This window comes from Delphinapterus leucas, chromosome 3 (assembly GCF_059928025.1).
Source record: "Delphinapterus leucas isolate spDelLeu-1000000601 "Yukka" chromosome 3, BTC_Dleu_Yukka2, whole genome shotgun sequence".
Classification (NCBI taxonomy): domain Eukaryota; kingdom Metazoa; phylum Chordata; class Mammalia; order Artiodactyla; family Monodontidae; genus Delphinapterus; species Delphinapterus leucas.
Genome location: NC_143131.1, coordinates 41,945,153 through 41,961,263, shown reverse-complemented (window position 1 = coordinate 41,961,263; position 16,111 = coordinate 41,945,153). Strand labels below are relative to the sequence as shown.

Below are 16,111 nucleotides of genomic sequence, written 5' to 3'. Positions count from 1 at the left end.
AGATGCTATACACTTTTAAGACGCAAGTCTCAGAGTGAGATGACTCCATGATTCGGCTCTAATCCACACAGAAGTTTAATTTCAGGCACCAATGAGTTCTTGAAAACCTGCAAGACAACAAAGTCAACTCAAGTATAAATCTAGGATTTCTATATACTTAGAGGAATTCCAGGGGTCTCCTTCTCCCTCATAAGGATAGAATCTTCCCAAGTCTGGAATTGCACTCATCTTAAAGTTCATTTTGCTTGATATTAAGATAGCCACCCCCAGCTTTTTTATGGTTACTGTTTACATGGTATATCTTTCCCCCATAATTTTCCTTTCAATTTATTTGTGCCTTTGAATCTCTCTCTTTTAGAGGACATGTAGATGGACCTTATTCTTTTATCAGTCTGACAATCTCTGACTTTTGATTTGAGTGTTCAGACCATTTACCTTTAATGTAATTATTGATATGTTCAGAGTTATGTTTGCCATATTACTATTTGTTTTCTATCTGTCTCCTAGCTCATTTGTTCCTGTTTCCCCTTCACTGACTTCTTTCTGTTAAGCTTGTATGATACTGATGCCAGGCCTTGTTTTTGGCAAAAATTCTTTCTTTTTCTAGGCTTGTTTAAAAAATAACCCAGTTGGTTTTGCATGATAAATGGGGCCACATTTGCTATTATTCTTAGTGAGATTACCTTTCCCATCTTTCCCTATCTACTCCTTGTTCTCTACCCTGTCCCACTGCTGCTTGAAGAAGTAGTTAAAGAAGTAATTATTTGACACTTGAACTATGGAGAATTCTAGTATGTCATGTGTATATGTGTATAATGGTTGTTAACTTGAGAGAATGTGGGAGTAATTTTCCTCCCTGTTGTCAACTCCAGAATAAGGGAAAGACGTTGATGGCTATCACCCTTTTAATGTGAAAGAAAAATTAAGAAATGTAATGTTAAAATTTTTTAAAGTACAGGGAACCATATTCTCTGCGATTTCAAGTATGTCAAAATAGAAATATGGAAAAACTAAACATGTTTGCTCAGAAACAAGACAACTTAATGTTAGTAATTTCTGGTGCTGGTGTAATGACTGTTTTACAATCATTTTTCTGAATTCCAAACTTTTTACAATGTGAATATATTCCCTTTAACCCTAAATGATTTTTTTCTGACCTAAAAATTGATATTTATTTAAAAACAATTCAAATAATATAGCTATTCTAAAGAAGAAAACAGAAATCACCTCCATCCCTTTTAATGTTCACTTGTATTTGGTGAACACTGTTACTGAAATCTGTTTATGATTATCACGTTAATTTTATAATCAGACATCACGAAGGGAAAGAAAAGCAAATACTGTGTCTATGCTCCAGACTTATAAGTAATAAATTTCTATATATGTCATTTATTTTACAGAGAATATATCCAGATTCTTTCTAGTACCTGCACTGCATTTTCCTCCTGGGCAAATGGTGAAATGGGAGAATTACTTACCTCACAGTAAGAGAGAAAAGACAGCACACTGGGGCCATGTACTGACACAAATTTAGTACAGGACCTTACAAATAACCTCTTCAAAACTCAGTCTTTGTCTTCCATAAAAATACCTCCCTCACTCACCATACTGCATAGTTGGAAGATAAAACCTTTTACAAGATGAACATGTTGGGACTTCCCTGGTGGTCCAGCGGTTAAGAATCTGCCTTCCAATGCAGGAGATGCAGGTTCGATCCCTGGTCGGGGAACTAAGATCCCACATGCTGCGGGGCAACTAAGCCCGCGTGCTGCAACTACTGAGCCCACATGCCACAACTAGAGTCTGTGTGCCACAAATACAGAGGCCACACACTCTGAAGCCCACGCCACAACTAAAGTGAAGCCCACACGCCTCAATTAAGACCCGACGCAGCCAAAAATAATAAAATAAATAAATATTTAAAAAACCCAGATGAACGTGTTATTACTACTCAAACTTCTTCCTGCATTTTCTTCTAGCCCTTATATATGAAATAACTTTACTTCTTTAAACTATAAGCTGAATAGAGAAAATACCTTTTTTTTTTTTTACTTCTTAGTATTTTTTTGTTTTATACTATGTGGTCCAATCTATTATTGTATAGCAGACAATTTATTAATAAAACATCTCATTAGAAGAAGATATGTAGTAATAATGGATTCTGTGGTTTTTGTCTCAAGTTTGCAAAAGACTAATCACATTGCTATATTGTGTACAGGAAACACCACAGACAGACTTAATTTGCTTTCTGTTTTTTCCCTTTAGAGCATCAAAGTGAAAGCCTACCAAGGAGCTAAAAAAAAAAAAAAAAAGTTGGTGCATTGGAAGAAATATTAATCTTGGATAAAATTTATGTATTTAAAATCACAGCAGTCACATTCTTCTTTTAAAAAGTCATCTTTTTAAATTTAACATATAAAACAAGATGCTTATTTACCTTGACGTAAAATACACAGCTGATGCACAAGATAAGACAGAATTATACAAAAATACCAAACCTCTGACCTCAAATCAGTATACAGGATGCACCATACATAGGACATTCAAAACACTCTTTTACTCTCTCAGCTATTTCTAATTATATCAACTTAACTCATTGTAATCTGATGACCCATTTCTTTTTTCAAATGGGTTGAAATTAGGCACTTAATAGATTACTAGAATCAACAAATTTCGTGCTTCTTTGTTCTTGAATGCAATCAAAATATTTTCTTCTAACGAGTTGGTCCAATAAAAGTCTTGTAGAAATGCACACACCCTTAAGCTATTCATTTTAATGAGTTTATTCTGAGGTAAATAATAATAATAAAAAAAAGCAATGAATATACTTTATGTTAGACCATGCAGAAAAGTTTATTGGAGTGAGTATGATACATGCTTCAGGGCAGTAGTTATTATATGCAGTGTTTTACTTTTTAATAAAATGGACACAATTTTTTATACTGTCTCTTAACAATTTTACAACCTAATAGTAGTAACACACAGTACACCAATCCCCCTTCAGGCTGGTCCTCCTGATAAGGAACGCACAGGGTGGCTCTTGTAACCTGAATAAAGGAAGTGGTGTCTGAATAAAGGCAGTGGTGTCTCTCAATTAAACACTAAGTATTGGGATGCACTGTGTGAAATGCTTCTGGAATGAAGAAGATCTGAGCTGTTGTTACTTCAAATGATTGCTTTTACTTGAGCCAAAGCACGTTAAACTTCAGGAAATTAGCCCTAGTTAATAGACAGGTAAGAATATACTTTTACTCTTATTTAATCAACAGTTTACTTGTGTGAAGTACACGTGTTAGTATTGTAGCCAGGTATGATGTGGGCTAAGGAAGCTTACAGTATTTTTGAGGAGTAATGGTGTGTACATAAAAGATGAATAGCTTCATCCCCTCCCTCTCCCTCTCCCCACATTTTTTTTTCTGTCTCTCAAAATGCAAGATGCCTCGGGGGCATGGCAGGAAGACCGTCACCTGTCATTGGACCTATGATGCTAAGATCTCTCAGAAAGCCACAATTAGTGTGCCGTGTGGTGACTTCCTTCTGCTTGACAATATGTAGCAGAAAGAAACAATTATGATACTCACTTTTCCCCATCCAATCCTCTTTCCGCTTCTTGAAAAACAGGACTGGGGACAGGGACTGTCAGCAGGAGATGGCTGAATCCTGCCTTTCATTCTGTCATTTGGAACATTTCTTTTAAAAGTTTTGTCCCCAATCTCTATGCATAGATCAAACTGAAATAAAAGGTTAAACACTGAGTCTCAGTCTCTTGCAGGAAAGCTCCTGAAATTCCAGACTTAGTCATTTTTCATCAAGATGTGACTTCAAATATGGTAAGATCAAACATAATCACAGTTATGAGTGTCACTGGTATCTGCCTAGTATATTGCCGTGATTTCCATGGTGTGTCAGATAATTAAAGGATTTCCAAGCCTCAATTCACCAGTAAAGAATATCTAGATCTCAAGGCCCTGCAAGGAGTACCAGGCTTAGAATGGCCTTGCCAAGAAGACCCAAATTAAGACCAAACATCCCCACTGTACAGTTGAGAAGAGAAACAGCCAACTGGAAGGCAGGAAGCAGAGAGATCCTGCAAATGGGCCCTGGGTCCTACTGTCCAGTCTTCATGGTATTGAAATTCTCTAGCCTGTAATGGGAGGAAAATGCAAGGAAGTCTTGTGTAAAGTTCTGAACTCATTAGCTATGGGAGAAAGCCTTTAATATATTTTAAAAGGAAAAAAAAAAAAGGCTGATCTCAAAGCAAAGAGTCCAACATTAGAAGTGAGAACTTATCCTTGTATATTTTTCAGTATGGTAAAATTTCAGCACGTGCTTATGTGTGTGTCTGATGTGGGAGGGCTGATCCTGGGATGTAGTGGATTTGGGAGCTTAGGCCATTTACAGCAGCAGAGGATCCATTCTCATCAGTTAGGAACTGGACCTCCTGGGCACCACATGTTGTAGGGGACAATGCACCTGGGGCTGAAGAGCCGGCACATGCTCCTTTACTTTTCCTCAAGGTTGATGATTAAAGGCTGTTACTTGGAATTGCTAAATTCAAGGTTACATTTTAATATGAGGATCAAAAATACTCGTTCACCAGATTACAATGTTAGATTTTAACTCTCTTTTTATCGTTCTACTTAAGATGTTGCACAACAGTGCTCTCATTGAAACCGCAGCCTTTAGCCTTTAGTAATGCACTGCAAAGTTCACTTCCAGTGGCAGTTTCAGAATTTCTGGGTAGGAGGTATTTAGAGACAGCAGTCTGATTGGAAGGGCTGTCTAGTGGATTCACCTGGAAGTTGTGTTTGCATTAAAATGCCTGCTGTTTACAGTTAAATTGGAGATCTTAGTTAGAAAGTAGCATCATTTCCAGGATTTTAAAGCTCTTCTTTACTTTCTTTCTTCTTTTTTTTTTTTTTTTGCGGTACGTGGGCCTCTCACTGTTGTGGCCTCTCCCGTTGCGGAGCACAGGCTCCGGACGCACAGGCTCAGCGGCCACGGCTCACGGGCCCAGCCGCTCCGCGGCATGTGGGATCTTCCCGGACCGGGGCACGAACCCGTGTCCCCTGCATCGGCAGGCGGACTCCCAACCCCTGCGCCACCAGGGAAGCCCATCATGCTTTAGATTATAATTTCCATGGGTGAGGATGGGGATTGGGGGTGTGCTGATGGAGACCCACCAAAGGGCTAAATCCTGCCAGCTCCCCACTGGAGTAGCTAGCTGCTGACAGTGTCCCAGTAACAGTCTGTAAATTTCTTCAAGCTGTTTCATCTCTTCAAGCCTTTCATTCTGTCCCTATTACATTTACCATACCAACCCTTTAGATTGCCACAGAACGGAGGACTGACATCCTGTGTAAATGATCAAATCACAGAAGCTGGTATTCGTAGCAAACAGAGCACACGTTTTAAAAAGATTTTTCTCTAGTAGTCTTCTTGAAAATCTTCCTTGGGTGAGAAGACTAATCTAATGGAGGGAGACTTGAGAAGTGTTGAAAATCAATGAAGGATACATAGGATACTATTTTTAAAAGGCTGATTTGCCAGAAGCCTCTTTATTTGAACGATACTGTGACTGTACTGGGCACACGGACCATGCTCTGAGCCCGGGTCTTTCTTAGTTTTCTCACTGTTGTGCAAAGCAAGACAGTTAATTCACACGGAGCAGATTACAACATGTTTGACAGAGAAGATATTCTGTAGGAAAGCGCAGTGCATAGACGCTGGCGGGTAGCCTTCACACAGTGCAAGCCGTGGCCCTTCGGGGGGCCGCCTGGAGAGAACATGCCAGCCCTTCTCTCAGCTTCCCCTTCCACCCAGGTTTACTCAAGCACTGCACAACCACCTTTTGCTTTGGTGCAGGTATTTGTTTTCTAATTGAGCCTAGATATTGGTTTTATAAGAGGTAAAATTATAAATTACTCTGGTTGAGTAAACATCAAATTTTGTAAAATATGTCCTCCCACAGCCTCATTTCAAGCACAGTTATGACATAAAAAGTATTCAGAGATTAAATTGCCCATGAATCTAGTGCTCGGAGAAAATAATTGAACAAATTGGATCACTGAAGTTCAAACTGGGTCATAGAAATTACAAATATTTACAAAGGATGACCTTTCACAGTATGGCTGCAGGGTTCTGGATTCTGAGAGAAAGTGAAACAGCTTCTTTGTGGTTGTGTAGTTCTGATTTTCAGTGTCACCCTTTATATATATATATATATATAGTGCTTTCAACTCCTTTTCCTGCAAGTTCGTATCATTTTATTAACATTAAAGGAAGACTCTAATTTTAGAAATTGAAATTGAAGAATGGGAAACTATGTAGCACTTTGCTGGGTTTGAGATCAACGTTTTAAGAATAATTTGAAATGTGATTGTATTGTGCATGTTTGTGTGTGTGTATATATATATATATTCATGTTACATTTCTGTTTATCTATCATCTACACCTATCTATCTATCTATCATCTATATTGATCTATCCATCTATCATCTATATCTATCATCTGTCATCTATCTATCTATCATTTGTCATCTATCTATCTTCTATCTATCATTGTCATCTAATCTATCTCAATGGTGCACTGAAGTTAGCTCATACTGGTTCTTGAGAACTGACAAATACATTTTCAGGAATTCTGCAAGCTGGTTAGGGCTATGTTGGTAGCTTGAAAATGGCCGTGACAAAACTATTTAGACCATGAAAACTGGTAAATGACACAAATCAGGGATATTTTTTCCTCCTGGAGAGCCAGTTGTTCAATAATTTACCAATATACCATTGTAGGCTTGGTATGGAAAGGGACTTCATGCATAGTTCAGTCCACAGTGGAAGAAATAATTAAGTTAAAAAAATACCAAAGTTAAAAGAAGAAACTATTTTGCAATTTAATTTAATGAATAAGCTCATAAATTGTCTTAAATATCACTTTTCTTATTAAATGTTTTAAAATAAAATAATAGAGTTTAGTATATTTCTTAATCATTGTCTCTGTTTTAGGATATCTGTACAAAGCTAATTTGGGACATCTGTTGACTTATTAATTTAGTCAAAATAATAATTATACATTTATGATTTTTAGATAGTTGCATAAATGTATGCTACAGTTAAATATTAATGAAAGTGAAAACTATATGCAAAGTGGATGAATCAAACTTTTCTTGTGGTGTAGCTTTTGTGTGTTTATTTCTTGTAAACTCTGTTATTTGGTGTTGAGGTATTTTTCCTCCAATTTGTGTCCATGCATGCATGTGTGTGTGTGTGCATGTGTGTTTATACACACACACGCACATATGCACAGACACATACATACATAAACCTCAACAAATCACCATATTAAGGAAATAGGATATCTGGCTCATTTAATATTCTACTTAAAAAACAGGAATGAATTATGTTAAAAACTGTGCTGAGCTTATAAGTAGCTATTTGATTTGGCCAAACAGCTCTTACTCTCTTTTCTAAAATGTTAAAAATGCCATCTTTTCTATTTTTCCCCTTTACGTTAACAACATGTTTAGTTGAAATGTGCATACTCCTGGTTCAGTAAATACTTTGCCTAGGAGTCAGAGGACAAGTGTGAATTTTTTAACATTTTATCTATTAGATTTATTTCTAAGAATGTGCTGAGCTTGGATCAGAGCTGCTGAGCAGGTTGTGCACTGGAGTTGTGCACCATGGTGACTGAATATGAGAGACCTGAGTTTTGTTGGGCAAAGAAAGAACAGGTGGAAAGAATGATTTTGGAACCTGGAGATAGATAGCAGGAATGAAGAAAATTCTAAAACTGGACACTTCTGAGCAATCACAGGCCAGGAAGAGGATACCAAATCTCTGGAAAAACTTAGCCTTTCTTCTAGCTACTGATAACCTCAGCACTCCCCAGGTGCATGTCTTTGACCATCAGGATCTCAGATGTAGATGTAGAGAGCCATGAGGTAGGCTGCCTCTGAGTCCACAGATAATTCCCTGGAAATTAGTTTTTAAAAATTAAATGTATGGCATTTAATTTCTCCATTGATTTGCTGCTTTTTGAGAAAAGTAGAGCCCAGGACTTTCCAGATAAGTACAGGTTCTGATCTTGTGATGGTCAATCAGGTGGAGAGATAGAGTTGCAGAAGTATCAGAAAATTTTACAGCCGTAGTTCACATGTACATTCATTCATTGTTTTTTCCCTAAGAAATGGAACAACCTAGGAGCTTATGCTACAGTAGAGTCCGATGCACCACGGTGATTACTTCAAGAACAAAGAAGCTCATACAAAGGTGTGATGTCTTTCTGTTGGTGCGAGGTTTCAAACTTGAAATTCTTTAAAATACATTTCCGGAGGTCCATTTAAACATTCATATGCCACACTCAAAAAGCAGTGGCTTGTTGGTAAAATGCAATACTGAAATGGAATACTGCTTTTTCATAAAAAGAAGAACCGCATTTGGAAAATTAAATATCTTTTAAAATATTAAAAATAAACATACTCTCACAGCTTGAGGGTTTGAATGAACCATGTACCAAGGAGTTGAGACAATTGCTACTTTGGGTTACATCCTGGGACCCCCTCACGTTCAAAAGATGACCAGCATTTCTGCGGCATCCATCTACATTGTCAGTTCCATTCAGAAACCATTTTAGCATATCCCACACACAACGTGACTTTTCATGACAAATCACTGTTATGCCACATAAAACTGCTGTGCTTTTTCAGTATAAAAGAGTTTTGAGTTTTAGAGTTCAATACCAAAACTAGGCGTGTTCTGTAAAAGCTTAAATTAATCCATTCAGTGCACTTGCTTTTAAACAAGTCTATCTTGATTTTCTATCCTAGATAGAATTTCAGCTCAATTGTACTATTTCTCAAACACTTTGGAAAGAAAACTTTCCCAGTACAGAACCCAACACAAAGATGCTGAATATATTCTCTGTGATTTAATTCTATTTTCAGTCCATATTGTATATAGACTCCACCTGGGAAATTTTTCTCATTTAAATGGGGGGAAGTGATCTTTTTCAGGTAAAATTCCTTTCTTGACATTTACAAATATTGACCATCATGCTGAATGTGGATATCCATCAGGAATCAATGGAAAAAGCTTAATTTATATTATTTTGAAAGTAAATGTTTCAGTGATCATAAAAATCTTTTTATGTATTCCTTAAATACTTGGAATGGTGATTTAATATATAAACATATTTGTACAGGTTATTTTTCATCTTCAAAACACTTTGTAATTTTGCTTAAATACTCAACAAAAATGAGTAACTATTTAAAAATATTTTTCAACATTTTATAAAATAAAGCTTTAATGTATTGTTTTTGGATCTTGCTTGATCTGTCATTTTCTAAGTGATTAATCCCTGATGGATTACGTAGAGTTATGTGACTATGTCTTTAATTGTATTTATAAATTTCTTGTCACATATTTGAGGCAAACCTGAGGATAGATCATTGAATAATTATTTCTTCTAAAATATTTCATTTCTCCATTTTCTTCTTTAGTGGTCTTTTGAAGAATCCAATCTGTTGAGAAAATACCAAACATAATACAATTAGTTATTTGAATTTAGGTAATAAATACTAATCTCAGATAAAATTTAGTTTGGTAAAATGTTAGCAATTGTGGGCATACAAATAATATAATCAAGAGGTATTTTTTTCATTGATCTATTAAGTAATATTGAATGTCAAGAAATGTCATTTATCAAATTGCTATTTCATTTCTAACTTTTTTGTATTAAATATATCATGTCTCCTAGTAAAAACTAGTATATGTAGCAAACTAACTTAAAGGGTTTTGGAAAAATATTTTGGGAGACATACAAACTGCAGTTAGCTGGCACTGTCTCTACTTTGCCATCACCTTTCTTTTTCAGGGATGTGGCAGAGAAATTTCCATCAAGTAACTGATGGTCATAAATTGAGGTAATTATTGCTGATGGTGAATCTCGTAGGTACACTATGGCTAAGGGATTGGGGAGGATTTCTGAGTTGTTTGGATTAAGTTTAAATGTGTTAGCACATCTGTCTATATAGGCTTGACATAAAGAGTCTCTTGAAAACACCCTGTATCATTTGGATATGAAAATGAAGTCACTGAACATATGAAATATTTCACGTAGTGGTGAATGTGGGTCCCTTTTCACTATGCTTTGTGATATGGGGCATCATAAAAATTACAAGTGCTTTATTATTTCCAATTAAAGAGTTTAATAAAAATAAGGATAGGAGCTAGAAGGTACCTTTGCAATATTCTAATCTAAAATGGATATTTAAAAAAAAGAAATTTAAAAAAGGGTCCTAGAGAAGTATTCTCTTTTTAAATCTGTGTTTGTTTGTTTTTTTAATTTGAGAGTGGATTATAATAGTTCAAGCAAAGACAGTGAGTTAATTCTTTGAAAGTGTGGTACTTTCATGTCATTTTAATCATGAAGTTAGGGTAAATTATGCAAGGGAATTATATATTAAAAAATAATTATATTGAACAATTGAGGGCTTTGAGGGCATAAATGGTCAAACATATGCAGTTTTAAATTAGAGAAATTTTACTCAGGGCTTTATCTCTTTCTCCATGCCAGAATCTAGTTGGCGGTAGACGTCACAGAAAAGGTGACAACAGAACAAATGAACATGAAGAAACAATAAATGTGTCTTCCTTAGAATGCCAGTTCTCCTGCATGTATCAGGCCTTTTCCTTTGAGCCAACTATAAAAGTTCTGGATTCACAAACCATTAAGCCCTTTAACTTGTACCTGCATGTTCTGAAAATAAATCAGACAAGCCTTTTACAAAAGCAAGTGGTGAATCATGACTTTTCTCTTTCCTGCCTCGCCCAGTTCCTGACCTTTTCTTCTTCTTCCTCAAGTCTTTTTGCTTCTTTTCAACCTTCCTTTCCTTTCACATGTTAAATGCTTTATTTTAAAGCTTAACTTCTGTTATCTAAACTTTTCCACCCAACTGATTCTATTAACATTGGGCTTTCAGTGGAAGTTGGGTGATTAGAGTGGAGATTAGGAAAATACAGTTTATAGCTTCAAACTGAACAGGGCCAATACCAGCCAACATTTGCAACAAGTTAAGTTTGTTTTGAGCACCCAGACTTTCTTGGTAGCTTTCTCTTTCCTTCTTTTTCTTTTTGTATTTACTTAGTGATCTTATTCGTGTCCCCCTAGTTCAAAACCCTGTGGCAAAGGTCTGATTAAACAGTCCTTGGCAGAAATACACGCTCAATGACTTTAATATAGAATAAATGTTGAATGAAACATTTATATTAACATATAAAAGACTAATAGGTGGCAGTGCTATTCCCCATCCACACTCCCTAAGGATATGCATATTGCATGAGGAACAAAGTTTTGGGATTAGTAAATAAATCATCAAGGGTGGATCAGACATCAGTATGAGATCAAATAAAGAGAGGAACGATCTGATTTCTCGGGGATCCTCTGTGGACCGAGTCTCATTCTATCCTATTGGCTATATTAACTTGACTGGGCATCTCCCTTAGTGTGTGGTACCATATTTCAGGACATGTTTCCCAACCTATTTAAACCTGTGTCCTCTACAAGCCTTCTCCCTTCAACATCAAGTATATTAAGCCTACTAAGATTGTGTCAAGCTTTAATCACTGCTATGCATGCTATGAAGGTAAAGCTATAAAGACTGTGCCTTTTGAAATGGAATTCCAGCTCTAGGAGGAACCTTTAGCCTGTTCCCTGCACAAAGTCTCAGACTGAGAATTTTGATGAACTTCCAGACTGGTGGGATTTGGAAGAAGAAGGAAGAAAGGATAGTCCTGAGGTTCCTGCTCCATATCTAGTTAGTCTAAAAAGATGCCTGGGGGGCTTCCCTGGTGGCGCAGTGGTTGAGAGTCCGCCTGCCGATGCAGGGAACATGGGTCCGTACCCCGGTCCAGGAAGATCCCACATGCCGTGGAGCGGCTGGGCCCGTGAGCCATGGCCACTGAGCCTGCGCGTCCAGAGCCTGTGCTCCGCAACGGGAGAGGCCACAACAGTGAGAGGCCTGCATAACGCAAAAAAAAAAAAAATGCCTGGGGATGAGAGTAGCTCTTCTGAGCCTACCACAGACCAAATTCTTCAGGGAGGTTGGAGCAGCAGGAGGGCCAATTAATCTTTTCAGTATAATGGAGCTGCTGAAAGTCTGAATCCAACCGGGGGTTCTCACTACAGTACCAAATATTTTTATACATTTCAGAGAGTTTATGACCCTCTTAAACAAAACCCAATTCCTGGAGCTCCAGAGTGAAGAGCCTTGCCTCATAGCCTGCAGTGGTGGGACATATTGGATAAGGGGTGGGCTTTGCAGATAGAGCATTGCTTGAACCCAGTCCCTTACTAGCTGGTAACTCTTGGGAGAGTTACTCTCTGTTTGCTTCAGTGTCCCCAAGGGTAAAATGTAGTTAAAATACTTAGTTGAAGAGGTTGTAAGGAAAACAGAGTGAATAGAAGCAAGAGAGAACACAGAGTGAGGAGGGGGGGCTAATAGTGTTGACACAAAAGTGAAATGCCCAGATTCAGACCTTTACTTTGAAACTGACAAACCATGTGGCCTTGGGAAACATATTTAACTTTTCTATTACTCAGCTTCCCCACTTACAAAATGAGGTGCATAATAGTGTCTTTCTCATAGGGTTGACGTTAGTATTTAAGTGGAAAAGCTTAAAACAGTTCCTGGTATATAGTAAACACTCAGTAAGTGCTAGTTCTCCTCCCTTCTACTGTGGAATCACCGTTCTCATTGCTGGAGCTCCCACTGATGTGGCTGCTGAACTAACTATACCTACTGGTCAGGACAGGCCAAAGGCTGTTAAATGGTCTTTCTTTGGGCTTAAAAAGAAGATCTAAGAAGCAATCAGAATGTGTCATCAAAACATCTCCTGGGGCTTCCCTGGTGGCACAGTGGTTGAGAGTCCGCCTGCCGATGCAGGGGACACGGGTTCGTGCCCCGGTCCGGGAAGATCCCACATGCCGCGGAGCGGCTGGGCCCGTGAGCCATGGCCGCTGAGCCTGCGCGTCCGGAGCCTGTGCTCCACAACGGGAGAGGCCACAACAGTGAGAGGCCCGCGTACCACCAAAAAAAAAAAAAAAAAAAAAACATCTCCTGGATGGAAGAATGTGTTTGTTTTTATACTTATGCTTTTTCAGACTGATGACCGAAAAACAGGGGGCTGAAACTTATTTGTTAGTTTTAAAAAGAGGTATACAACTAGAGAGACTATCCAAATAGTCAGCTCTGGCTTTCCTCTTCTCTTGGCAGCGGTGTCCTAAAACTATACGAGCAAGTGCTGTGCTTAGAAGACCATACTGAAAGAAACCAACAGTAAAATCTTCTATTACAGGTGTATATGAACAAAGAAACCACATTCTGCATTTCAAGCACAACCTTGACACCACTAAGCCGGGCCTTGGGTACCACAGTGTGGCAAAGCCAGGTATTACAGACAGAGCACGGATACCCTGTAAAGTAGGAGGAAGAGCTGGAGGTTTGAGATGGTGGAGAATTCTGTCCTGGAGACTTTGCTGGAGAAAAGCAATGGATTCTATTTACTGAACTAAATGCTCCTGATATACATGGCTTTGTTCATCTTCTCTGAGAGTAACCCCCCCAAAGAGGAAGTTAAGTCATTATAACTAATGTTAGTCAGAATGGGTAGGAACAGTTGGTAATTTGGTGGGAGAGAAATTTGTTATTTAAACTATTTGATTAAAAGATAATTCTGTTGCTCAGGCATCAGAAAAATGAATATGTAACTGCAATCTGTAGTTTTAACATAGCTTAGCTTTTAAACAAGATGATAAGTAAAATATAGGGTGATATATGGTAGAATAAATGCCAATTTGATATTTAACTAGAAAAATATTAAATTCAACTTTTTATAAGATTTTATGCTCTATTAAATTTATCCTAAAAGCTATCATTTCAGTTCTGCTTAATTTGGAAAAGATACAGCTAAGTGTTTGAAAAATTTTGCACATCTCAGTTTAAGCAAAATGTCTATGTAAATATAGAGATTGACCCGACAGAAAATAGATGATTACTCAGTTTTACAGGAGGATTTGAAACAGGAGTCTATGCAACTATAAGATTTCCATTTCATCGACTAATTGAATAAATCTTTCATTTCTCACTCAGGCATGCAACTATTGTATAAAATGTGGTATTTTTATATAGTAAAGAAGCATATACTTTTTAAGATACACAGAGATATGTGATTAGGATAGGGCTTATCTTAACCATAATTCTGCTGCTATATATTCTTAAATTGACATAGGAATTCATTCTTCCTTTTTCTATAGAAGAGAGTTTTCATTCTTCTCTGTTTATAAAAGTAATGCATACTTAATTTAAAATTTCCAGTGTTATAGACAAATGAAGATCCCCTATAATCCTAACCTCTAGAGAGATCTTCCATAACTTTTGGATATGTCTAGTTTTTTTCTTGTACAAAAATGGGATCAAGTTGTGCACAATGTATGAGATATGCATTTTTCTTTTTAATTTTGTCTTGGTTATCATTTCAATTGCTGTGTGATACTATATTTCACAGCATGGATAAATCACAATTTGTTTCACCAATATGCTGTTGACAATTGAAGTAGAAAAGTCAAAGGAACTTTGGTTCTTACCTTCCACAGTGCTAATATGAGCAGCATTAATAGCAATAATCCAGCAAAAGCACTCAACAGGATAACCCATAACGGCACTCTGCCCGGTAGCCCATCTTTGGATATTTGAATAGCAAGCTGAAAATTATTAAACAAGATTGTTAACATTGATAAACTTCTATTAGAACTCCCAGTACACTGAGTTCTTTCAGGCTATAATTTTCTACCAAACAGTGTACTTAATCTCATTACTACATACAGAGAAAACAATGAGTTCATACTTTAAAATGCCCTTCATCTATTCTAAATCTCTAACCATGTCATATTCATTATTACCAAAACAATTTTATAATTTTATCCTTCAGAAATTTATACATGAAGAGTAAACTATTATGAATCAGAATTCTCAATGGTAGAGGTGAATTTAACTCAAGGAGAACCAACAGTATTATATGTTTTAAAGTAGCCTTCAGTGCATCATCACAATAGCATAAGTTGGGGCTGGAACGTTGTCACAGGTTATTGACATATAAACCTGAGTAGGTCTTCTAATTCTAACTGTAACTTTAATTCTAATTCTAATGTGCTTTATTTTTTGTTTACAAATTGAGGTATAATTTTCATAGAGTAAGATGCACAAATCTCAAATGTACAGATAAATGAATTCATGCATACATCGCCCCAGTGTGTTTTTTAATTATACCACACTATTCCCGTTGACATACTCTTAGCATCTTTAAATTAGGTCTTAACTGAAGTAAATCTTGAAGGAGACAGCTTTTAGAGTTCCAGCTACTCAAGCTCTCTCAGTGTGGCACCCAAACCTCAATGAAACTTGTCTGCCCTGCATCCCATCCCTTAGGTTTCTGAGAAAAAAAACTAAGTCAGGGTAGCTATCAATGACCAATAATAGCTCAATGTTCTGCCTCTCCGTTTAATGGGGAACATCTCAATTCCTTAACCTAGAGGGGAAGAGTAGGGGTTAAAAAAAAAGAAACTAACAGGGGAGATATTTTCATACAGTGGATATTGATCCAAACCCCTCAAATGGCTCCGGGTAGGTCACTACTCATGCATCTGGAAGACAGAGCTGGCAGGAGTATAGATGTACAGAGAATCAGACCTTTGAAGATAGACTTTAAACACATCTAAAACATTTCCTTGAACTTAGAGGTACAGAAAGGGAAATCTGGATGGGATCAGTGACTTCCCCAAGATCATAGAACTACAAAATGATCATTTTTAGTGATTTTAACAATTGAAGTATAATTTGTCTTTAGGATAAAATGTAAAATAAAGAGCTCCATGCGGAATTTTTAAACTAACATTTAGAGGAAATAAAGCTAACTGTAATATTTTAACAATGCATATTTAGGAACCAAATATACTCTTTTCCAGTATAATATATACTCATATTTTTTGATGCTTACTGGCGAAATTTTAGCTTCTCTACATGTGGAATAACTTTTCATTTATTGGGTTAAGTGC

General features: G+C 37.0%; 1 protein-coding gene across 1 annotated transcript in view; it reads right to left on the bottom strand.

Moving 5' to 3' along the window:
- Window positions 1-972: 972 nt before the first annotated feature.
- The window catches only part of ITGA1 (integrin subunit alpha 1), a 174,910-nt gene continuing 159,771 nt past the window's right edge, over window positions 973-16,111 (bottom strand). The window contains exons 28-29 of the mRNA XM_022597745.3: window positions 14,645-14,761; window positions 973-9,521 (exon numbers count right to left, since the gene is read on the bottom strand). Coding sequence (XP_022453453.1) covers window positions 9,477-9,521; window positions 14,645-14,761 — 162 coding nt within the window. The 3' untranslated portion in view covers window positions 973-9,476. The remainder of the gene's footprint in view (window positions 9,522-14,644; window positions 14,762-16,111) is intronic.